At 46.3% G+C, this 24772-nt stretch overlaps 2 protein-coding genes across 9 annotated transcripts in view; one reads left to right on the top strand and one right to left on the bottom strand.

Moving 5' to 3' along the window:
* WNT5B (Wnt family member 5B) overlaps window positions 1–24772 on the top strand; it is a 105175-nt gene that overhangs the window by 32293 nt on the left and 48110 nt on the right. The gene's annotated exons all lie outside the window — the stretch shown is intronic.
* Window positions 17331–24653, bottom strand: FBXL14 (F-box and leucine rich repeat protein 14). Of its 8 annotated transcripts, none has more exons than XM_060628177.3 (3): window positions 24081–24651; window positions 22595–23602; window positions 18770–21200 (listed from the first exon to the last, which is right to left on the bottom strand). In XM_060628177.3, exons 2-3 carry the CDS (start codon window positions 23527–23529, stop codon window positions 21113–21115), a joined length of 1023 nt encoding a protein of 340 aa, XP_060484160.1. In that variant the 5' UTR covers window positions 23530–23602; window positions 24081–24651; the 3' UTR covers window positions 18770–21112. The 8 variants fall into 8 exon arrangements, with proteins under 8 accessions (XP_060484154.1, XP_060484156.1, XP_060484158.1 ...); XM_060628176.3 differs by lacking the exon at window positions 24081–24651 and adding an exon at window positions 23704–23818; XM_060628171.3 differs by lacking the exon at window positions 18770–21200 and adding an exon at window positions 17331–17511 and having other exon boundaries at window positions 22595–24651.

Raw genomic sequence — 24772 nt, 5'->3', positions numbered from 1 at the left:
TGTCTACACCACTGGATACTACTCTCATGTCTTTTTTAAAATATTTTTTAATGTTTATTTATATTTGAAAGAGACAGAAAGACAGAGTGCAAGTGGGGAAGGGCAGAGAGAGAGGGAGACAGAATCTGAAGCAGGATCCAGGCTCTGAGCTGTCAGCACAGAGCCCCATGCAGGGCTCAAACTCACAAGCCGTGAGATCGTGACCTGAGCCAAAGTTGGACGCTTAACCAACTGAGCCACCCAGGTGCCCCTCTCATGTTTTTTTTTTTTTTTTTTAATGTTTATTTATGTATTTATTTTGAGAGAGAGAGAGAGAGAGAACAAGGAGGGGAAGGGCAGAAAGCGCGTGAGAGAATCCCAAGCAGGCTCTGTGCTGTCAGAGCCTGATGTAGGGCTCCAACTCAACAAAGAGTGAGATCATGACCTGAGCCAAAATCAAGAGTCAGACACTTAACCGACTGAGCCACCCAGGTGTCCCTACTTTCATGTTTTTGGGAAGGGTCTCTATACCAAAAGCACAAGTCAGCCACGTTCACCATGTATTCAAACTCATACCTTGGGGTCCTTATACTAGAGTCCAAGCCAGGAGGTCCTTTTGGGCAGCAGGGAGAGGATTCTTATCAGTGTCCTTATACTGGGCATAGGCAGCAGTTTCTCGAACAATCATAAGAGACAACGTTCTCCAACACCTTGGCCATCCTGGCTCGACTAAAGCAGAACTTGGAAGCATGAGATTCCACCTCTCTGGACTTCCTAAGCTGTGTAGTATGTAAATCAGTCTCTTTGGCTCTGAGATGGGGACCAGGAGAATTTGGTCCCATCAAATTGACAAGGTAATTTAAGAAAAGGCAATGTGAGATGTGACAATGGGACCATTCTTTCTTGTTATCAGCCTGGCCTCCCCTTGGTGTATGCATATTCTGTCCCCAGTGATTCTTCCTTGATCCCTGCTTACAATGACCCGCCACCAGGAACCTTCTTCTGTACTGAGAACGTGCAGCCATCACTGCTCAGCTGCCTCGTTTGCCTCTACTGCACTTCCTTCCACCCCTTGTCCCCAGTCCTCTTAAATGTTTATTCTTTCATGAAGTATTTCCTGACTTATGGAAGTGAAATGATCCAATTTAGATTGTAAACTGGGAAATTATTCCTCTGGACCAGGGAGAGAGAAGAGAGAAAAACAAGAAACAACAAACCCAAACAGAATACGTGAAAGGAAGACATACGTATTCTGTAGTTTCCATTAAAACGAAAGCTCCATGGGAAAGACCATTGCAACTGTGAAATATATGGTGAATTTCTTTCACATATAGACACTCAGGAAACATTATTAATGAATGATAATGATTTGTCACATGACTGAAAGTGTTTTCAGGGAAGGAACAGGGATAGAAAAATGGAGACATTCTTATACTCCATGGGGAATTGCTAGGCAGACCATCCAGATGCTGTTGGGGGTGGGGGTGGGGGTTGTGAATTCCTTGTGTGTCGGCTATCGCTGTGTAATCTCAGTTTTCTCTCTCAGAAATATATGTCATCATTGTATGTATCATAATTTTATGTAAATATGTGCATATATACATATACACATATACATATGTACATATATAAACATATACATATATATATAATTAAAGTGTGCTTCTTTGAGGTCATTTTGGGCTGGGCAGTACAAAGTGTAGTCCTGAAACATTAAGAATAACCTAGAATAGGGGTGCTTGGGTGGCTCAGTTGGTTGAGCGTCCTATTCTTGGTTTTGGCTCAGGTCATGATCTCGCAGTTTCATGGGCTCGAGCCCCGTGTCAGGTTCTGCACTGGTGGTGCAGAGCTTGCTTGGGATTCTCTGTCTCCCTCTCTTTCTGCCCCTCCCCACTAGCACTGTCTCTCTCTCAAAATAAATAAATAAACTTTAAAAAAATTAAAAAAAAAGAATAACCTAAAATAATTACCTTTTATAATGTAATCATAATAATCTTAAAAGCATCTTCATGAGGATGAGGTGTAAAGAACTACAGAACAGAAAAGGATGCATCTTTATCTCTATACTTGCTAATATAATCAGTATTACCCTTATGTGCAAATGTATATGTATTTATGGAGACTGTGTGTAAGTCAAAGAATGCGATAGCCTGAGCTCATCCCATCTCTTTGTCTTGCCTTAGCATTTCTCTCCGTTTTATTTTTCTTCTCTTTCTAAGTTGAGGAAAGGTAGTGGTGGTTTGTGCAGATCGTCTGTGTGGTGAGGGAGCCACTGGTCAGGGAGTGGAAGAGTAAGCGGGGGAAGGAAGGAGGCCAGGAGCAGGTGAGCTGCTAAGCTGGTTACTGCTGGGGGCCTTTGACGTTAAATCCTCTGGAGAACGTAGCCAGAATGGAACACACGGCCCAGGGACTCCTGTTAGTGGCCGAGGGCCATCCCAGGGAGCCCTTAATTCCCCATGCCTAATTCCTACCAGTATGGGCAAAGAGAGCTTTGCTAAGAAATGTGGTATCTGGCAGTTAAAAGGTGGGCTTCTGTGTCCTGAAGTGTGGAGGGGAGGGGCCTGGGTGGGCACCAGCTGCGTGCTCTACACCTGCAATGTGTATTTGCTGAATTGTTCTGTATTTCACTCTTTGTGATTCCCTACAGTCTTTCCTGGATCTAATGGCAAGGATTATGTATTGTACTTTGTGTGGTTTTACAAGTGAAAAAAAATGAGGCAAGGGAAGGCCAGTCAAGCTAAGCCAAGGACTAAGTGAGCAAAGCAGAATAGAACCCAAGTTTCTTAACAATTTCACTTATTTTAGTCTGAGCATACACTAAATATTCAATAAATCTTTGACGATAGGATCATGGAGACCAAATGGTATTAATTCTCCTCTGTCTCTCTTGATGTTTACCCCTTCAGTGGTCTCCCGAGTGATTGTGGTAATGCTGGGGGGAGTCGTGGCGCCAGGGGCAAGGAGAGACGCCAGCCTTGTCACAGCTCAGCTCCTCTGCCCCTGTCTGCTGAATCGAGTGAGAGATCCCTGCAAGACAGTGGCACATTAAATATGACATTATTGTCAACAGTCCTCGTACCGTGTGGCATTTATTACTAATGCTCAGTCATTGCCATGACCGTTTGACTGGACAGTCCTTCAATCACAGTTTTTGAATCTTGTGTATATCTTAGATTTTAGATATACTTGTGTATATCTCCCAAAGCATGTTTTGTATAGCCGTAGTCATGAAACACTTGCTTTTTTTTTCTTGCCTTTTTTGAGAGAGCGAGTGAGCCAGAGCATGAGCAGGGGAGAGGGGCAGAGGGAGAGGAAGAGAGAAGATCTTAAGCAGGCCCCACATCCAACAAAGAGCCCAGTGCGGGCCCAGCTCACACCCACAACCCTGGGATCATGGCCTGAGCCAAAATCAAGAGTCAGATGCTTGGGGTGCCTGGGTGGCTCAGTCGGTTAAGCATCTGACTCTTGATTTCGGCTCAGGTCATGATCTCACGGTTCATGAGTTCGAGCCCCGCATAGGGCTCCTCACTGACAGAACAGAGCCTGCTTGGGCTTCTCTCTCTCCCTCTCTCTCTGCCCCTCCCCTGCTTATGCACTCCCTCTCTCCCTCTCTCTCTCTCTCAAAATAAATGAATAAACTTAAAATCCTTGAAACATTTTAATCATCTTATGTTGTTGCTTTGACTTTGAAGTGGTTACCTTGGGATAGGGACACAGCAGTTATCAAAGAGTGACTTATTAATAAATCTGGGCTTTTAATAGATATCTCACTACTTAGGTTAGTGCAAGTTTGTAGTCATTACTAAAGGCTTCATCTGCCTCCTTCAAGTCAAAATCATTTGAACCTAGTGTGCAAAGTATGTGTCTTCTGCTCCACTTGTTCCTCAGATATTTACTGAACACCTGCAACATAGCAGACACTTCCCTGAGTATAGGGGCCACCAGGGTGAAGACACTTCCTGCGCTTTGGTCCCATGAGACCTCACCACCCTGAGCCTGGTGGTTCTATGAAGTCTTAAGCTCCATGACTGGAAATGCTTTTATCAAGGATGGGGAGGGATGATCCAAACTGTAGGGAACAAGAGAAATGACAGCCAAGTTTGCCTGGAGGAGTCAGGAAAGGCTTCATGAAGGTAGCAAAGAGGAAAGGAAGATTTACAGGCAGGTAGGCAGGGATGGAGCAGTGTAGGTGGTGGTATGCATGCAATGGTTTTGATGGAGGAAACATTTTTTTAATGTTTATTTATTCTTGGGAGAGAGAAAAAGCATGAGTGGGGGAGAGGCAGAGAGAGAGAGGGAGCCAGAGGATCCATAGTGCAGAGCCTGATTCACGGCTCAAACCCACAAACCGTGAGATCATGACCTGAGCCAAAGTTGGATGCCTAACTGACTGAGCCACCCAGGCACCCCTGGAGGGAACATTTTTTATAACAACTTTCCTGAGATCTAATTAATGTACAACAAAGTGCACTCATTTAAAGTATACAATATGGTGAGTGTTGACAGGTGTATGCCCCATGAAATCACCACCACAATCAACATACAGAACTTTTCTTCATCCCAAAGTTTCCTCCTGTACCTTTGCAAACATTTTAATGCAAATAATGTGCCTTTTAAAATTCAGGGTGCCTGGGTGGCTCAGTAGGCTAAGTCTGACTCTTGTCTCAATGTGTAAGCAACAGCTAGAAAAGCAAAGCAAAGGTAAGTCCTGGCATTGTCTGCGAGGCATTCTCTGATTCCTAGGTCAGGTTAGGGCCTTTTGATTTGAGTCTCTCACCCCCAACCTATACAAGGTACTTCTCCTGTCAAAACATTCATCCTGGGACGCCTGGGTGGTTCCATCGGTTGAGTGTCCTGCTCTTGATTTTGGCTCAAGTCATGATCCCACAGTTGTGAGATCGAGCCTCACATGAGGCTCGATGCTGAGAGTAGAGCCTACTTGAGATTCTCTTTCTCTCTCCCTCTGCCCCTCTCCCCTGCTTATGCTCTCTTTCTGTCTCTCTCTTTAAAATAAAAAATAAAATGTTTTTAAAAAAAACATTCATTCCCCATTTTGGTAATTACTTACTAATTGTTTCCTTTCTCCACAAGGCTATAGGCTTGTGACACTGGTGCTAAGGTTGGTTCACTGCTATATCCTCAGCCCCTCTCACAGAGCACCTAGTAGAAACTCAACACATATTTGCATGCCTGTCAGCTGAATGTCTCCCGAACCACCATAACTAGGAGATTCTTCTAGGGAGAGGGAGTGATGCAGAGAGGACACTACCAGACAGGCCAGAAGCACTAAGACCAGAGCCTCATACAAGGTGTTGTAGGGATGCATAGCAGAAAGTAATGGAAGGTTCTACAAAGTTCATTTGAGCCAGGTCTTGAGGAGTGAGGACAAGTTCTTCAAGCTGGGAGGGAAGAACATTCTAGGCCTGGGGTTACAAAATACACGAGGCCACAAAAGCGTGAAAAGGTTGCATGTGACCAGCAGAAGAGGCTGGAATTTGGGAGGATGAAGACTTGCAGGCGATGAAGCTTGAGGAGTAACTGGGGCCCCTGCAGGCTTATGGCAGCTGATAGCAAGGAGTTGGGACTTGACTCTTAATGTAACAGGAAGTTAGTGGAGGTTTCTAAGCAGGATAGCCATATGATCAGATTACAGTTTTAGGAAGAAATCTCTGGGATAGAGTAGAGAGGTTGTGAACCCCTCCCCCTGCAGAATGCATTTTGGGCAAGCACCAAGCACCCAGGTGGTTCTTCCACAGGTCAACACAAGACTACACCTGGAGAAGCAGTGGGATGAATAAGAAGTGGGGAGGGGAGAGGTGCCTTGGGAGGCAGGCAGGAGTCTGCTGGGAGCTGAGGGCCAGCTAGTCATCCAGAGGAGCCTTTAGAACCCTCTTCTGAGGCATCTAAAACTCAGGGCCGCCTAGGGCCTAGAGCATCAGTGATGCTTATGTCACACGACACTTTGTGGTCCTGCCACGGGCATGGTTTAGTGGTCGGATATGGGCAGAAAACCTTGGTGACACGGCCAGAAGGATCCTACCTTACTTCAGACGTAATCTGGTCACAGCTCCTGGTGTTCTGATGACTGTTTTAGTCTAATGTGAGCATGATTATTCCTGTCAGAAAAGTTTTGGTAGGAGTTCATTGGAAAAGGCAGGGGTCTTCTTTATAAGTCATGTTTGACGAGCTTAACAGTGTATTTCAAAGGTACTTTTTTGCCAGCAATGACAAACAAATTGCTCCTGAACTAGATGGGAAAGATCTAAGGACATCATCTAAGCACAACAGTATCAAAAGTATCTCCACTTGTCTTTATTTGCCCTTAAAAATCTGTACAAACAAACATGAACAGACTCTGGACTCTAAGACTAATATTTTCTGTGGACATATATGGACAGCTAAGCAAAACCCCAAGGGAGAAAAAACTTCTATTAAAATAAAAATAAAGATTCCCCACAGCTTTATCCTTTGCTCACTGGGGTCCCTTTATTCCACTTTGAGATAAAAGTACTTCAGTTTCTCAGGGGATGCTGATTAAGAGTTGAACAAAAAGAAAGTATTTTTTATGTATTTATCTACCTACCTACCTACCTACCTACCTTCCTGCCTACCTATCTCTGGCCCTGAATCTTCCAGCCATAAGCATAGAACTTCGTGCGTGGCTGGGATAATGGCACTTTGAGTAAACACTAACACTGCCACTCAGGAAAAAAGCCATCCTCCTCATTGGTCAGTGAGAATACTGTGCTCACCGCTTCTACCCCCATCCAAAAGCCCATATCTGAAGCTCGTGGAGGGCTCTTTGAGATCCGAATCACACCCCTCGCACCTCGCCACCCCCACTGCCTGGCACACTGTGATCCTTGCCCCTGGAGTTGCTTTTGGCTCCTGTCCACGCTGTGTCAGCATCTAGAGCTGACAGTCGTGGGAGCTTATGGAGGCATCTGGTGGTTGGTCGGGAGGAAAACAGTGAGTGGAGAGTGTGTGGTCAGTTTTCACATGTGCACTGGAGGAAGCGCACAGAGGGTTACCGTCTCTGTGGGAGTGTCTTTGGGGAATTGTCTGTACTTGGGTCCTGGGGAATTATTACAAAGTGGTATGAACCTGGCTGGCTCAGTCGGTAGGTAGACCAAGCAAGCCTTGATCTTGGGGTTGTGAGTTCGAGCCCCAGGTTGGGTTAGATTACTGAAAAAAATTCTTTTAATAAAAAATAATAACAAATAAACAAAGTGGCTTGCAGGTTGGGCACAAACTCTGAACTTCCTCCCTTCACAGGGTCTTCAGTGGAGAAGGTCCCGTCCTAAGAAGGCAACTCAGGGAAACTTCCCCTTGCTTGTGAAGCCTGCGGGCATGTGTGTTTGTGTCCACACTGAGATGCACATGACAAATTGTACACAGTGCCTCAACACAGACCAACAGGTTTTTTCTGTTTACATTTAACTAGCTTTGAACAGCAAGAGGAAACCTTAAATGTCTCTTTTCTTCTCACAAACCCTTTCTCTAATAAAATTACTGGAGATAAAGCAGGGAATAATTAAAACAGCCGTTTAAATCAAGGACCTGGTTTGGCTCGGCCTCCCTTGGAGACGTTTTAGCTTGTGCTGTGCTAATAAAGGCCAGGCAGGCTAAGCTGACCTGAGCGAAAGGCAGAGTGGCCGTTCCAGAGGCTGGGGGGAGGGGGTCTTGTAGGCCACTGTGGCTCATTTAGCCCCTCACTCAATATTTTTGTCCCATTGAAATCAAGTTGAAGCTGACATGGAGGGCAGCCTCCAGGAGGTGGGGGAGAGACCAGGAGGTCAGGAGAGATGAGGAAGAGAGTAGTTCCGGTGTGGAGTCGGACTAGGCTGTCACTCTCTGGGGAAGCTGGAAAGAATTTAGTGTTGTATGTCTACAAACCTCAGTTCTGCCTCCTTATCTGTCACTGGCTGGTTCCTCCTGCGCAGAGAACTCTGTAAAGCAGCAACCCCCAACTTTCTTTTTTTTCCCCCTAAAACACACATGAGGCACACTCCCATGGGCATATCCAGATTACAGGCTGCGGCACAGATAAATCAGGCTGTGGGTTGGGAGCAGTTCCCAGTGAAACTCCACTTCTTTCTCTCCCACTCAGACCTCCATACAAGTAAGTGTAAGACGTTACTCTATATCCCGAGCCCTGGGTGCAGGATTCTGGCCAATAGTGGCTGCCAAGTAAATATTTACTAAGTGAAAGATAGCCTGAATCCACACTAATTTGTATTTTTGAACAGTCATTCATAAATTCTAGCATTTTAACTATTAGTTGGCAATTAATCCCAATAAGCCAACAGGATCTTGTGATTGCGAAGGGCCGTTATTGTAGGTTGGTCAGAAGGAATATTTGTTAGCATTTTTATGGGCTCTCAAAGTAGTTTTAGCTCTAAAACTGATAAAGCCAAGCACATGCTTTATCAGTCCTGCCACTTGACTGTCAGCACTATGTAGATAAACTCATAATAGTTCCCAGAGAGGAACTTTTTAAGAGATTCTTAAGCAGGAAACCAAGGGAGAGAGATTCTTAATGTTGCCTCATTACCATAGACCCTTTGGGGGCTTAACGTATTCTGACAAAAGGTTAATTTCAAGATCTTATACAAATGAAGGATAAGATTCTGCATCAGATCCAAATTTGGGGCATTTTGTCACCTCACTGCTGTTGGCAACTCTGAAAGCTGGAGTTGGTCCAAAAGGACACAGACCACTCCATCTCCTAGGGCATCTTGGGGCAGGGAGATGGTATTAGATGGGGACTGAAGGGCAATTTTACCTTGTCATCCAGATTTTTCTATTCTGGATGATTTTTTAAAATAAGGATTTATGTATCACTTTTAAGAACAGCAGGCATATTTTAAGTAGGCATATTTTAGTAAAAATAATAAACTGTGGTGTCAAGATTGCCAATCAAATATAGTCACGGCAGTTGTCACTCATCTGGCCACCAACAATCTGGATGATTCTGGAAAGTTCCATAGCTGTTGGGAGGTGCTGGGGCAGAGCAGGGGAAGCAGGGAACCAGAGTCAGGTGCACAGCAATCCCAAGCAGGGTCTGTGGTTGCTGAAACCAGATTGTTAGGCATGGAAGCGGTGGTTTAGGGAGTTAGGTGAACCAGATGATAAGTGCCCATAATAATGGAAAATGAGTGCACAGGGAGAATTTCAGAAATAAGAAGCAATACAGCACAGGTGATTTGAGCAGGAGTTAGGTACAGACCTTGGTTATTAAGAGCATGAGAGAAGGATCTAGAGAAAAACACTGTAGAGAAACGAGGCTCCATTTCTCCCCATTGCCTACCCTGCCTGGTGCAATCTGAAGAATACTTCATATTTTCTCCATGGATTCAAGGGCACTTCCCAACTATTTTAGGTATGCCAGCTAGACACAGTGAACTCTGGACCGATAACATTTCAGCCTCAAGATATAATTTCCTTCTCTCAGGAGGCCTTGAGCAAAATTTTCTGTTAGTTAATTTGAAAGCCCACACTTTGTACTTCTTAGTTCTAATTGTGGTCATCTTCTTTTCTGAATGGTCTTAGGTTGGTTTTTACATACTTTTGTGATCTAATAAGAGTCTGAAAGATGTTTACATCCCAATATTCAACCGCCCTGAAAAATCGGAGATGCATTGTCATCACTGTTTTAACAAATTACTGTTTTCAAATTGCTATTTTACCCTTTCCCAAACTGATTTTGGTAGGAAGAGTGACTTCTGAAACAACCCATACTTTGTTCCATACAGTATGTTAAGAGGGTGGAGAAGCATAAGAATAGTGATGAGTATTAAGATAATACTGATAAGCCCAGGAAAGAAGCAAACAGGCATTCTGAGTAATGATTCGGGAAGCGTATCCGGGAGAGGAAGATTTTGAACAACTCTACCTGTAAGACAGACTTACCTCATGATTTGCTCTTTCTTTAAGGAGCCAGGCCCACTTAGACTCTTCTTTAGAGATAGTCCACTGTCCTCTCTGATGCCCTTGAATGTATCACTTCACCTTGCTGAACAAGTTCATCCTCATGTAAAGCAGGGTGAAGATTATTCGCTCCTAGAGAAAGCTGTCACAACATTTTGATAACCAGCAGAAGTGATTCAGCAAGACTGTCTGTCATTATCTGGTGAGAGGACTCCAGAGGGTAGAGTTTCTTTAGGGAAACTATATGGCCCCCTCCTCCTGCAACACCCACCAAAAGAAGTATGAAGGCCAACATAATGTACTGCTATGGTGTTAGTATTAAATGTAATAAATTAAATATAATAATTGTGCTTTTATCCATCTGGTTCTCTATTGCTTAGGGTTTTAGGGAAAACTGAAAAATCAATAAGGCAAAATATGTCAATAAGGCATTTATACTGATGAAAACAGACAGGAGTTGTTTTTTTGGTTTTTTGGTTTTTGTTTATTGGTTTGGTTTGGGATTTTTTGGTTTTTGCTTTTGACTAGAGATATTTTAGGGACTTTGAAGAAAGGACCTGAAAATTATTACTCAGCCTGGTATTTATTTTGCAGCATATGCTGACTTCTAACTTTCAGAGCTGACCAGCCTAATCCTTGATCATCCCAGAATGAGTTTAGGAATTGTGATCATTTCCTTTTTACTGGGTATTTGCATACATCACTCACCAGCTAGGTTTAGAAGGATGAGCAGCAGTCTCTCTGTGCTGAAATAGAATGATGTGAATTTAGGACCAACCTGAAATGTTCATTTCTCAGCCCTTAATGAGCATTTATGTAGCATGAAAATATAGAGAGAAGAAAACTGTCTTCCATAGTGTACTTTTTTAAATAGGCTAATAAGAATGGTTGGGGTTTTATATTTTCATCTATGTTTTGCATTAGGACTTTCATGGATATTTGCTCTGTGTTGAGGGGAAGGGTCAATGTATATAAATAAGAAGAAGGATATCTGGCAAGATTGGGAACATGACCTCTTGCCCTCCAAAGCCTGGGAAGCCCTAGTGAATGCTCCCAATCTTAGCAGTGTATGGACACGGTGTGAACTCTCCCCTCTGCATACAGAGTGGGGGTTAGAGGTTAATGAATGAGTGCTCTCCTCACCCACGAGATCCTGTTCTATGGTGGTTTTATAAATAAGGGCTTAAATGGGGTCAGAATAGGACCTGCGTATTGCTTCCAACCCTCTAACTCTTTTTGAAGAGATGGCGTTCAGAGATGACACCCTTCCACCAGGGAAGGGAGGCGTGGGGCTCTTGGGCTTGAGGAACTGGACGGCTGTACTGGTTCAATATGTCTAAGAGAAGGACCAAATGGAAAACAAAGTGGGGGGGGGGGGTCCTTTGCTGCCCCCTATTCTTCTCTAGTAATCCCTTAAAAAATAATTGCAGACCCAAACCTCTGGCCTCTAGCACATTTTCCACTTGATTAGAGGCCTTTGTGAGGTCGGGAAAGGGACCCGCGGCCTTGTACATTGTGCTGAGGCCTGAAATGTCCAGCTGGGATTTTTTTCCATCAAAAGGGGATTTTAGTAAAACCATTATCAGGGGCTTAAAGGAGAAAAGCTGTTGAGCTGCAAGTGAGGGGGTAGATTAGCATTAGCAGGCTTGTTCTGGGCACTGGTGGAGGGGTGGGAAGGTGTCTGCAGCCCTGCGCACAAGTGCTGTGGTTTCTCTGCAATTCCCTGGCAGGTGTAGAGGCAGGAGTGGGCACAGGAGTGGGAGCTGCCGGGCTCGGGAATGGTCCATGGGGCTTTACCTCCAGGGCATCAAGTGCGAGGCAACCCAAATGAAGGAGGATTGCAAGAAAAATGCAGGGTACCTGCTGGGTGGTATATGAGAGGCCCCAGACGTGCTTCATTGTAGGTTATGTGCCTCTGTATCACCTGGAACCCTCCCCCCACAACACACACACATACACCACTCTCTGGGCCCCTCTTTACACTCTCTGTAGACGGGGCAACCAGAACTCAAGGAGCCTGGAAGTGGCTGTGCTGGATCACTTTAAATTTTTTTTTTAAAATGTTTATTTATTTTTGAGACAGAGAGAGACAGAGCATGAATGGGGGAGGGGCAGAGAGAGAGGGAGACACAGAATCGGAAGCAGCTCCAGGCTCTGAGCCGTCAGCCCAGAGCCCGACGCGGGGCTCGAACTCACAGAGGGCGAGATCATGACCTGAGCTGAAGTCGGACGCTTAACCGACTGAGCCACCCAGGCACCCCTGGATCACTTTAAATTAAGGACGTGGATGTGTGTGTAGACACCTTTATTTCTGTGGGGCAGCAACAGAGGGGACAGAAGAAGGTTAGGAGAGCAGCGACAGTGGCTGCCCTGTGTGCAAATAAGTAGTCTGGCTGTGTGGACTGGCAGCCCTCTTGGGTCAGGGCTTGCGGAGTACCTGAAATTGTCTTCTTGGGTTACTAGAGTTGTCGCAATACCTTCTTTGCTGCAACGGAGCATGGAAAGCTGAGCCGTGTGGAGCTGGTAGGCAGCTGGTAGGCAGCGTTCAGGCCACTGGAGCCAACCGCTGCCTGTAGGGCCCGTGTGAGGGATGTCACTCACCAGTGGCCCTGGAAACGCCTGCTTTCTTTCTCCCCGTGTACACTGTCTCCCTAGCTTGCTTTCCCTGTACAACCAGGATGCGGGATAGAACATACCGCTCTCCTGACCGCAGACGCTGACGGCTGTGGGGGGTGGGGTGGCCCCTGTGTCGGAGCAGGATGCTGGCAGGTGCACAGGGCCGTCACCTTCCATGCACGTCCTCAGCCTCGGGCTCACCTCAGGCCAGCCTTGTGGCCTGGTAGCCGGAATGTTTGTCTCAAGTCGGATTCACACAAAGCAAGAGGGCCTGTCTTTTGAAGATGTGTGCTAGCCCAGGAGAGCTGTTCTTGGAGGCTGTGAATCAAAGAGCAACCCTGCTAGTTCCTTCCAACGACCGTCCTAAGAAACTGCGAGTCGTTAGTCTGTGCTTTCCCTCACTTAATTTCATTGCAATTGCTCTTGGTTATTCTGGCTCCTCAGCCTGCCCCGTGTTGTCTTGTCCTTAGCCTCACATGGAGGGATGCAGGCTCCCCGGCCTTGCTACCACCTCTTTTATTTGGGTTGCTGTCCCTCAGTCTGTGCTTGGCATGATCACCTAACAATGGCATATTTCAGCTGCAATGTCCGTAGAGCTGTCTGGGGAGATTTTCTGCTTTTGTAAGACATTCATGGATGATGTCGGGATTGCTAATTTGCTTCGTGGCTGGGCCCTGAGTTCCAGAAGTTTTTCCTTTTCTCTCATTCTCCAACCCAAACTATCCTCTGTATTAGCTAGTAAAGCTGTGCCCTCCACAGTGAATGCAGCTTGGTAGAAGTAGCCACGGGGGATATCCACCTTCCACCTTCCACATTTTCATTCCATGTTTGCACCAACTGCTCTTCAGATCCCGCTTTGAGCTTTGATTCCCTGAGGCCAGACTACGGAGCACCTGGACAGCAAGAGCCCTCAGGCCTCTCCAGCCCTCAGCCTGCCCCTTATTGTGTGGTTTATGGAATCTGGCCAACTTGGCTTAGAAGTTCTTTTCTTTTTGTTTTAATTTCTCCTACCTTTTCCTAATGTCTGTTTTCCATAGGAGGAATTTAGATACGTGAGCAACCTCACACCTTTATCAGGCTCTTAAACATTTTCAATGTCATAGACTCCTTTAGATTTTATGAAAATGCCTTCATCTGTAATAAAGATGCTCATTTTGTAATAAAAATAGACACTCCTAACATTTTAAAAATACTTTTGTTTTTCCTCAAAGGCTCTCTAGAATTTTTCATTACAGATGATATGCGCTTTTTTTTTTTTTTTGCCATAAAAAAAGCCAGAACTTCTACTCTTGCTGTTAAAACTCTCTCCACGGGGGCACCTCTCTCAGTCAGTTGGACGTTCAACTTCAGCTCAGGTCATGATCTCACAGTCCGTGAGTTCGAGCCCTGCATCGGGGTCTGTGCTGACAGCTCGGAGCCTGGAGCCTGCTTCAGATTCTGTCTGCCTCTCTCTCTGCCCCTCCCCTGCTCATGCTCTGTCTCTCTCTCTGTCTCAAAAATAAAAATAAAAACATTTTAAAAAATTAAAAAAAAAAAACCTCTCTCCACGTATGACTAAAATTTCAGCCCATTTGTTCTCCCAAACTTCCCAAATATGACAATCTAACCAGATTTGTACAAGATGGTCTTTAAGAAAAATTAGAAATTGATGTTTGATTCCCACAGCCTCCAAAAGCAGAGCACTGTGAGCTAAATCAGGGAACCTTTCTGAGGTCACATCTGTTACCTTGCTCGGAGAACAAAGTGCTGTACACCTGGGCTCCTTTGAAGAGCTTCACTGATGTTTTAAAATTTAATTTCATCTTTTTTGGTAATAATCCCTCCTTTGTCAGCTCTTAGACCCTGGGGAAATTCTTTGGGTTGGGGGGAAGATGGGGTGGGGGTGGTGACTGGAGGGCATTTGTCTGAGGGGGAAGGTTTGGGCGCCCCACTGGAAATAACCTCCAATTCGCAGACAATGCTGCCGCCTGCTGACAAAACATAGGGCTTGCAGGCTTTGTGGATAAATACGTTTCCTCTTTCTACTTTCCATCTTCCACATTGGAAAACAAATTTCCATTCATTTGTAGTAACTATGCTCTATTTTTCTGCCTTATAGTGGATCTTAAAATCATCTTAGTAGACTAGCGGGAAAGAAAAATACAAGGTTGGACTCCCAGCTACCTCTGATACTGGTGTAAACCTGATTCATAGCTGCGTCACAGTGAGGAGGATCAGTCTTGGGTGAGTGGGAGAGGTTTCTTGTTTTTTGCGGGGAGGGGGAAGGTCAAGGAGCAATGTAGAAGAAGTCAACATTTATTTTCCACCCCTGCCTTTCAGTAAAATGTAGTGCTTGACTTCTGTCTCCTAACTCGCATATGTGCATTTTTTCAATTTTTTAAAAAGATTTTATTTTTAAGTAATCTCTATACTCAACATGGGGCTTGAACTTAAAACCCCAAGACCAAGAGTTGCATGCTCTACCGACTCAATTTTTGTTTCTAAACTAAGCAGTAATGAGGCTGTTTGCTGCTAAATCCTATGTCGTACTTACTCAAGTGAATTTCTGCGGCTCCTCTTGTGAGTCCACTGAAATTTAGACCTTCGTGTGTGGGAAGAAGATAGGGCAGCTGTCTTCCTTTGGGCCATGCTGCTCTAATTGTCGCCAGTTGACTCTGAGTACAATGGCAGGGCATCTGGCTAAAGTGCACAGACGTCAGCTAGGGTTGGAAGAGCCAGTCATCTATTCCAGATTCACAGAATGAGGAGACCTTGTCTGCTCCCTGCAGCAGCAAGCTGTGAGCCTGATAAAGCTTACATCAGAGAATCTGGTCAGACCATTTTTACAGAGTATTCCTGAAACTCTGTAAATTGTGTGTATTTGGAATGAACTAGAAGAGCTAGAAATTATCACTTTAATTTTTTCATTTCCATGTTGTTTCCTTTGGACACACCTACTGGTCTGGTCCTCTTTTTTGTTGTTGTTTTTTTGGTTCACAGTAGTGAGCTTTTGAGCTATGAAGCTAAGGTTTAAAACACTGAAGTATAATGGAAGGTGCAAATTAGTTGCCTTCCATCTAAGAACATTAAGAATTTGAGAGGCATAACTGTTGTTAATTCCTCCCTTATTTCATCCATCTGTCCACTTTTAGCCTCAGTGATTTTACTAAAGATTCTAGGAATATTATGACTAATTCTTTTGGTTCCTCCCTATTTAGAGACCATTTCTCAAAAAGCAAATGGTAGCACACAAATGTGTGCATTAAAATGCCAGTTTAGGGGCGCCTGGGTGGCGCAGTCGGTTAAGCTTCCGACTTCAGCCAGGTCACGATCTCGCGGTCTGTGAGTTCGAGCCCCGCGTCAGGCTCTGGGCTGATGGCTCAGAGCCTGGAGCCTGTTTCCCATTCTGTGTCTCCCTCTCTCTCTGCCCCTCCCCCGTTCATGCTCTGTCTCTCTCTGTCCCAAAAATAAATAAAAAAAAAATTTTAAAAAAAATAAATAAATAAAATGCCAGTTTAGGGTAAGGATTTCCTAAGGAGAAATATTATTATGGATGTTTGCAAACATTTTCATATTCTTTTCAGATGAGGAAAATAGTACTTGCAAGCCGTGCTGAGTTATCCCTTGCTATTTATAACAAGTTAATCTGGTCTCAAAGAATGATTTTCCCACAGGCCAGGTCCAGTGACTTGAATCCATGATATGAGTAGTAATTACTGACAGACAGCTGTGTGCGAGGCCCCGTCCTTCTGGAGTGTGGATTACATAAACTGAGGAGCAATAAACATAACAGAGTGCCTGATACTAACAAATTAGACCCTTGTACTCTTTCTGGACAAGAGGGATTTGTAACTAAAACATCTGGTAAGTCAAGCCTTTTTACCTTTGAATGAAGAGGAAATAGCTGGTGATCCTGCAACTTGATTCTACTTTATAAGGATTGTGTGACAGGCATTGTAGTGTGCTGAACATGGGCGAACTCTTAACACCAGCACAGACTTACAGCATTCGTACTTCGCATCACTATTTGTGACAAAGCAGTGTTCTGGAAACTGGCTCAATTCCTCTGAGGACAACAGGGAACAGATTTAACACTACTAGCTACTTCAGTACCCTAGAGCCCTTTACCAACTTGCACTAGTTTTCCAGCTTCTCAAATAACTCTATATATGATGCTGACAAGACATATCTAAGTTTGCACAACGTAATAATACATATTAAATAGTAGTAACTTTCAGCAGTTGGTGGGGTTTGTTTTTGTTTTTGTTTTTTCCCTACTCCCAATGAAAACAGGCCCTGGTTTAGCACCTTTCTGAAGCCAGAGGTTAGGGTGGCCCTTTACAATACCTCAGGGAAAGATCAAAGAGCTACCTGCATGCTTATCACCCTCTGAGGTGGTCAGTCAAGTCTGCAGCAGTCGGTTCTGATAAGTACTCCTCATATCACCGTGGCAAAACCCTCCTACCTTTGTCAAGCCTCTCTCCCCATTTATAAAATCAACTGTGCGGTATCAACCAGATTTGTGAAAACAAACATTTGAGACAGAAAGTGAACACTGTGTCATGACTAAATTCTCCCAGCAGGTTGCATTCACGTCCCTAACACTGTCCCCTCTTAAGTTTCTTTGCTGCTGCAGAAGACCTCATTCTTTTCTTTGCAACTGACACTATTTTCCACCATCACAAATAAAAGTGAACTTACAAGGATATGTGGCGTTTGTGTTTTACACAATTATAGTCTAAGCACAATGAGATAATAAAAACCGAAGTCTTTTTTTAAGAAAAGAATGTGCACTTTTCTGGGTTAACAAACAGCAAGCAGAGGAATTCCACTTCTGTTTTGTTTTATTTGTGGGGATGCTCAACATACCACCCCCACACTAGTGCTGCACAGTTAAGATCTCAAGCTTACTTTCTCTTCCACCTTAACCGGAAGACTCGACTTTACATAGTACCAAATGTTCTGGGTTGGTACAGGCAACTCCACCAGGCAAAATCAGAGCAATCCCTGGAAAAGAGGAAAAGACTGAAACTGATCATTTGTGGACATTTAAATTTACTCATTGTCTAGAAATACTCGTTTTCTATGCAAGACCTGAAAGTACATGCTCTTTCCAGCTGTGCACTTACCTTTGCTAAGTTCTAAACTAGTAGTTGCCAGTGACCCAAATATGAATGTCTTATCTGTTTGATACCATTCACTTTTCAAAATATTTTAACTTGCTACATCATATTGGAACAAAAACAAGATATGCGACCCAAGCACAGGCCTGTGTTTGACCATAGCTTTCCAGTTTCTAATCCTGTGCTCCACATTATCTCATCAGAAAGCCTCTCCCCTGCCTCCATAGGAGTTCAGAGGCATACAGAGTTTAGGTCTTGCCCTCTACTAAGTGGATAAAATGAACTTAAAAGGGAGTGATGTGAGATGCAGGGAAGAGAAGGGCACCAGAGAGGGCGACTGATACATGACTTACTGTAGCCTCCCTTTCTCCAGCAGGGCAGCTGAGCTGAGAGCAGAGGCCAGGGGCTCCCCCTTTCAGGGGACTGGCAAAAGACGGTTGTCAGAGGCTGCATGAGGTCTTGGTTTTGTTTTACAAATCTGATCTTTTAATCAAGAGGTTCTTATTCCTTGAAAACACAGTGGTCTCTGGGGGCCATACCTTTCCCCTTTGAAAACTTGAGTTCACATTTTCTAAGTCAAAAGTAAAAAAGGTTTTACTAATTCTGAGACCAGCGTCTATCTAGTAACTGCTGCAGGAAAGCACCAGGATTTAGGGAACAGGCCATACTTCAGTTTCCATATCAAGTGTCCTTTTTAAAGAGAAAAGTCCTTACCTTTAAAAGGAAACTCCAATGAAAGAAACATTTGCTTTTTCAGATCTTTGTTGATTTGAATCAGGAAAGAGTATGATCAGTTTGAATTTTCTAAACTATTTAAAGACAGGCTGTAAGTTAGGCAAGTATCCCTGTCTCTGTTGCCAAATGTGGGGTAAATCAGGTGTGGGGCAGGGGGGGCTCCCCCACTTTAGGACTGAGGAATCTCACAGGAGGGAGTCCACAGCAGGGAGCATCATGCAACAATGCCCAGCACTTCTAGCTAGAGGCCTAGCATGGTCCTTATGGGGCTGCAGAAACTGTCTGAACCCCAGTGAGGTTGCACTGATAATCTTTTCCAGACAGACTTCAAGGGCTATTGCCCAATGAGGCTCAGAAAAGAAAGGTATGTGGAGCCCTGTTCTCACCACTACCCAGTTTCTATGAGGTTTATTACTTCTAGATGATAAAGTTTACACTAAAGTCCTATTTTGGTTTTTCACTTCTGAAGTTTCAGCAAATACCTGAACCAGGTTTTCCTGTTATTCTAAAAGTTGCCCTGAAGTGCTTTTTAACTTTTGTAGCGCCCACAAAACATCTTATCATTTTCTTTAGTGCTTCTAATTCCTGTAGGTATGGTGGAGATCGGATCCACCCATATTCCCTTTAAGTAGTGCCCTGTGGCACGAGCTTGTCCACACTGTGATCAATCAGCTGCCACTCATTTCTGTGAGGTCACCTTACTGGAAACCAAGGTACGATCAGTAACTAAACCTTCTCAGGTACGGAAGGGAGCTGGACTTTGGAACTGGACTTGGTTTGAGTCCTGGTTCCCCTCAATTAGTGGCTGGGTGACTTAAGGCAAGTAGTATGCCTTATCTGGAAATAAGGATACCTGTTTCAACAGGTTGCTTTGAAGACTAAAAGGAGAAATATTCAGGTACCATGCAAAGCATACCATAGGTTCTCAACACATACTCATTTCTTTCTACCCATGAAGGTTGAGAGATAAACAGTTAACCTTGACTGATGAAAGTAAATGGTTTATTCATCGTTTCCAGAGACACTCCAGATATAGTAAGCATACCCAGTTCAGCATGAGGACAGTAGGCCCATGATCTTAACTTTCAAACATTCATTCACCGACCTTTAATCAGGCTTATATTTATTTAGCCTTGCAAGTAAAAAACAAAACCAAACAGAAAAGTGGAAAACTTCCTGTTAGTTGGTAGGACTGTGTATTAAAATGAAGAATGTGAGCACAGAGTCTAAGACTTAGGAGGTGCTCAAATTTTGATGGACTGAATCTGTACAGTCATGCAGTCTGGGAGAAAGAAAGATCCTCTAAGGAACTTAGAGCTTATGGAACCTTCATGCATTATAGTGCCAAATCAGAAAGCTGACCCTAATTCCAAGTCCAGACTTCTTATTAGGGTTCACACATCACCCCCCCCCCCCGCCCCCCGCCCCAGGCCATAAGCACTTGCAACCTAAGAGGGAAGAAAGAGATCCACACCTTCCCCAAAGAAAAGGAAGATGGATCTAGTGTCAGGCTCAATTAGACCCAATTGTGATAGCTCTCCAAAAAGGAACAATGCAGCTTTTGTGATAGGCTCCAGCAGAAAGCTTGGAAATTTTACAAAACAACCTTACCCCGAGAGAAACTTGGGTTCTAGCTCTCTTCCTGGAAAGAGGGGTCTTTGCAGGAAAGTTTTATACCACTCTTACTATCTCTTGCTGGGATCAGTATTTTTGGTTTAAAAAAAATCTCAGAAACGAGAAAGACCTATGTGAACCAGGAATATGCACTGCTCCACTGTTTGAGCGCTTATACCCTTCCACTTCCACAGCCCAACCACAGGGTGTCGATTATTTAGTTAACGTCTACCAAAGGGAACTCTTTGCTAGAATTGTTGGTATTCATTTATCTGCCCTGAAGAATTCTGTCTAAGAACCCTCACCACAGTGGATAGAGTGGCCAGCTTCAGAGCTGGAAGTGCTTAAAATGCAAATGTGCAAGAACTCCTGGCCAACCTCCCCATCCCCCAGGAAAGTGCTTAAATACAGCCAGGCCTGGAGGAGAATGTTAAAAAGAGGGGCTGAACTGCCTTCCTCCTCTCCACTAGGACCCTCACTCACACTGTGAGATTCAGCATGCATGAGTGAGCAAGAGAGAGAGCGAGCAAGGACAGCGCTCTTTTAACTTTCTGAACAATGGCTTCAGTTCCCTCCACCCTTCACCATTTCACATCCTCCCCACACCCACTCAGAGTGGAAAGAAACCCCTCTTTCTCCCCCACTTCCACATCCCATGAGCCATTATTCAACAGGACCCCTCGATCTCATTTCCACTCTGGGGAAACCGTGACTCTTACAGATCTCGTTTTTAAAAAGTTCCATTTTGTTCAGCTTTTTAAAATTTCCATGTTGTTGACAGTTTAAAACCAAGAATTATACCAATCTCCAGTCCAGTCACATTTCTAGAAACAAAACATTTAGATGTCAGTGGTAAACCTTATACAGAATAAATGTTTAACTGTGAGCTTACTCACACCACATAGGATGCACCAAACCCTATACCTTATTTCCTCTTAGAGTACACAAACAGCACCTCCTACTTTGGCGTGGGCCCAAACACACACTGCCTTCAAAATAATTCACAGATACAAGGTTTTTTGTTTTTGTTTTTTTTTTTCAAAAACATACTTCATATTTCCTCTTTTATTATATAAATATCAGTTTAACCTTTTACTGTAAGAATATAAACGTTTTAAGAGGATCTTTGTTATTATTTATACAAATTCACAAACAGTACAATTAATTGATAAAGGTCTCTGGGTTTCTTTAACTCCATGGTCTCGCAGGTTGCTGTGGAGGATTCTAAAAAAATAAACAAACAAAAACTCCAACAGAAATATACATCCTACTCAAAAGCAATTTTTTTTTTTAAAGCCACGAGTCCCAACCCCCACCAAAATAAAGAAAGCCATCTATTCCTCCATTTAGAAACAGATTTTTGTAAAACCCACAAACTCCCATTTTATTAACAGAACAGAGATGAGACAGGAGTTTCAGTCTCCTCCCCTTCACGTTACAGCCCCAGGGGCTCCGTAGGCCAACTCTGCCCCTCTGCTTCCAACAGGAAGCCTCACTGTGTGACCTTTTTGTGGGGAAACTTGGAAGAGGGTGAGGGTAGGGCAGAATTTGCATATATAATAATCACTTTCAAGACACAATCTGCGTCTCAAGCAAACAAACAAAAGTTCAACTCTCATTTCTTCCACACATTTGTGCTATAAATTAAGTCAAGATTTATGGACACCATTGGGCCCTCAAATCCCAATGGACGGGGAGAAAAAATTCTAGCCAGAATGTGGAAGTGGACACACTGGATGGATGGGGTTTGGGAAGAAGCCAAAACAAAATGGACGTACAAACCCAATGGGCATCTTTCCAGTCTAGGCACAAAAATGTTTCAGTCTCAAAATATCTCTCTTGTAGAATTCCAGGGCTTCAGAGAAAAAAGTAAACTAAAACGAGGTAGCCAGACATATATATATGTATATATATATATAATTTATATATATATAATATATAGACTATATTCAGCAGAAAAAAAAAAGGACCGTGATTTCGAATTTCTCTAAAAAATGAAAACAAGAAAAAGAAAGACAATAAAAAGGAAATGAACGTGAATAGCAGAGCACTGTAGGAGAAGGGAGGAGAAGAGCCTGGGATTAGTTACAAAGTGGAAGGAAGAAGGGTGAAAAGGCTGTGGTAGTTGGGTTTGCTCTTTATACATTTCAAAATAAAAACCAGATCACAGTATTCAAATGAAAGCTTAAGTGAAGGCAGACATTTTCCTCAACTCCCCAGGGTTTTAAGGACTAGTCACTCCCCACCCCCTCCCCCATTTCCAAATGCAAAGCAGTGGGGGATACAGTAGCTCAAACAGTCCTCCATCCCCCTGCCGAGAGAAGTGGGTGGGTAAGTAGCTGATTCAATCTCTCTATCCTCAGGGAAAAAGAGAGGGGAGTTAAGGTAGGGGTAGCAGAGGAACCCCAGATGCAATGAGAATGGGTGCATAGTGGGCCGAGGTGCTGGAGGAGGGAGAAAATGAGCCTGAGGCTTCGTGTCACTGCCCCCATCTCATCCACTACAATGATCTATGTGTAAGTGTGCATGTCAAGTGTTGGGGGGGGGGGGGGGGAGGTGTGGTGGTGACTGGAGGATGAACAGGGTGGGACAAGGGGAGCAGGTGCTGCTGCCCTCACCTGACCTTCTCACTGTCCGTCATCTGCCAGAGTCCTAGGTTGAGTACCTTGAGGCAGGGCAGCTGCGTGATGCGCTCCAGGCCGCGCTTGGTGATTCGGGTGCAGCCATACAGGTCTATGCCAGTGAGCTGGCTCAGGTGCTCCGCGATCAGCTCCAGGCCCTTGTCTGTGATGCGCACACACTGTCCGATGTTGAGCGTGCGCAGCCCATGCATCTGCCGCACCATGCGGTTGATGCCATCGTCGCTGATGTGGCAGGAGCAGAGGGACAGGGACTTGAGGCCGTCCAGGCCCTGAGCTATGTAAGCCAGACTCTGGTCCCCCACCTTGTCACAGAACGACACATCCAGCCCCGAGAGGCGAAGGCTGCCCATGGCCAGATGCATGATGCCAGTGTCACTGATGTTGTCGCAGGAGCGCAGGTTAAGGCTGCGTAGGCTGCCCATGTGCGACAGGTGCAGGAGGCCCGCGTCCGAGATGCCCCCGCAGAAACTGAGGTTGAGGAGCCTCAGGCCCGTCAGCCCCCGGGAGATGTGCTTTAGAGAAAGGTCAGTCAGCTTCTGGCAGTCCTGCAGCGTAAGCTGCTCCAGGCCCAGGCAGCCCTCGGCGGCGCTGCGCGTCATGCCGGCCAGGTGCCCTATGCCCACGTCCGAGAGGTGGCGGCAGCTGCGGAGATTAAGGCTCTTGAGGCGCTGCAGGCCCCAGGCGATGAGCAGGAGGCCGGTATTGGTGATGTTGCTGCAACCCCCCAGCTCCAGCACCTCCAGGCCCTTGAGGTACTGGGCTATGCGGCCCAGGCTGCTGTCGGTGATCTGCTTGCAGAGACTCAGGTTCAGGGCACGCAGGGAGCCGATCTCCTGCACAAACGCGTGGCCCAGCCCGTTGTCAGTGAGGTTGTAGCAGCCGCTTAGGTTGAGGCTCTCGATGTTGGCCATGCCCTGGATCACGTAGCTGAGGCTGCGGCGGAGGCTCAGGATCTGCACACGGCGGATACCCCGGGCCTGCAGGCTGGGGAACAGCGACGGGTTGGCCCGGCGCAGGTGCAGCTTGGCCTCCACCCCCCGCCACACCGACTTGTGGTAGGCGGCGTCCCGCCAGGCCGTGCACACCTGCGCCGCGCGCCCCTTATCCCGGACGTCCAGGTAGCCGAAGATCATGGCCAGCAGCTCGGGGAACAAGCACGAGATGTGGGTCTCCATCTTCCTCCTCCCCCCTCCGCGGCGCCGGGGGGAGGAGGCGCGGGCCCCGCCGCTCCTGCCCCGAGAGGCGACAAGAGCGGTTCGCCCCGGCCGCTGCCGCCGCCGCCTCGGGCCCAACGGACGGCTCCTCCCCGCCTTCCGGCTCCGGCCGCCGCCGCCGCTCCTCCTCCTGGTCCGTCCGTCCTTCCTTCCTTCCTGCCGGCTTCGCCTCCCTTCCCTTCCCTCCCCCCGCCCCGGGCTCCGCTCGGTCCTCACATCCCGGGCGGGGAAGGCGCCCTCTCACTCACTCCCGAGCCCGGCCGGGCCGCCGCCTCCGCCGCCTCCGCCGCCTCGGGTCTAACCACGCCGCGCTCGGGCCGCGCCGCTCCGCCCGCTCCGCCGCCGCTCCCACGCCCCCTGCCGCATCCTCTGCCTCCTGCCACTGCCGCCGCCGGCCGCCGCCGCTGCTGCTCCGGGCCGGGGGGCCCCGGGGGCTGCGAGCACGGGCTCCGGGCGCCGAGGAGGCTTCCTGCTGCCTTTGTCTCTCGCCCGCTTTTCAAACCTCCCAGCCCGGGCCGCCCGCACTCCACCGCCCAGGCGGGGGGACCTGGAGGCCAATCCGGGCCACCGGGCGCACGTTCCTTCTCCCCCCCGCCGTCCGCGGCCAGTTGGGAGCTGCCGGCCCGGGCACGGAGGACGCCGCGGCCGGCGCGGCCGGAGCGCGGCTCGGCGCCGGGCCCGGAGCGAGCAGGCGGGCCGCGCGTTTGGTAGAGTCCGGGCCGGACCCCTCTGCCCGACTGCTCCTTCGCGCGTCCCCTCCCTCACTCCCGCCGCGCTCCCCCCGCGCGCGCTCGCGCAATGGTACGAGCCTGCGCTGCCGGAACTGTCGGAGCCGTTACCCTGGAAACCGAGTTCTTCCTAGTCTGGCCGCCCCGATTTTTAACCCTGTAGGCGCCATTTGAGAGCAGCTGTCAGCCAGGCTCTTCCCCACCCTTCTCCT

This window comes from Panthera onca, chromosome B4, assembly GCF_046562875.1.
Source record: "Panthera onca isolate mPanOnc1 chromosome B4, mPanOnc1 haplotype 2, whole genome shotgun sequence".
NCBI classification, from domain to species: Eukaryota; Metazoa; Chordata; class Mammalia; order Carnivora; family Felidae; genus Panthera; species Panthera onca.
The sequence above is the reverse complement of the archived record's forward strand: the minus strand, read 5'-3'. Positions and strand labels throughout refer to the sequence as shown.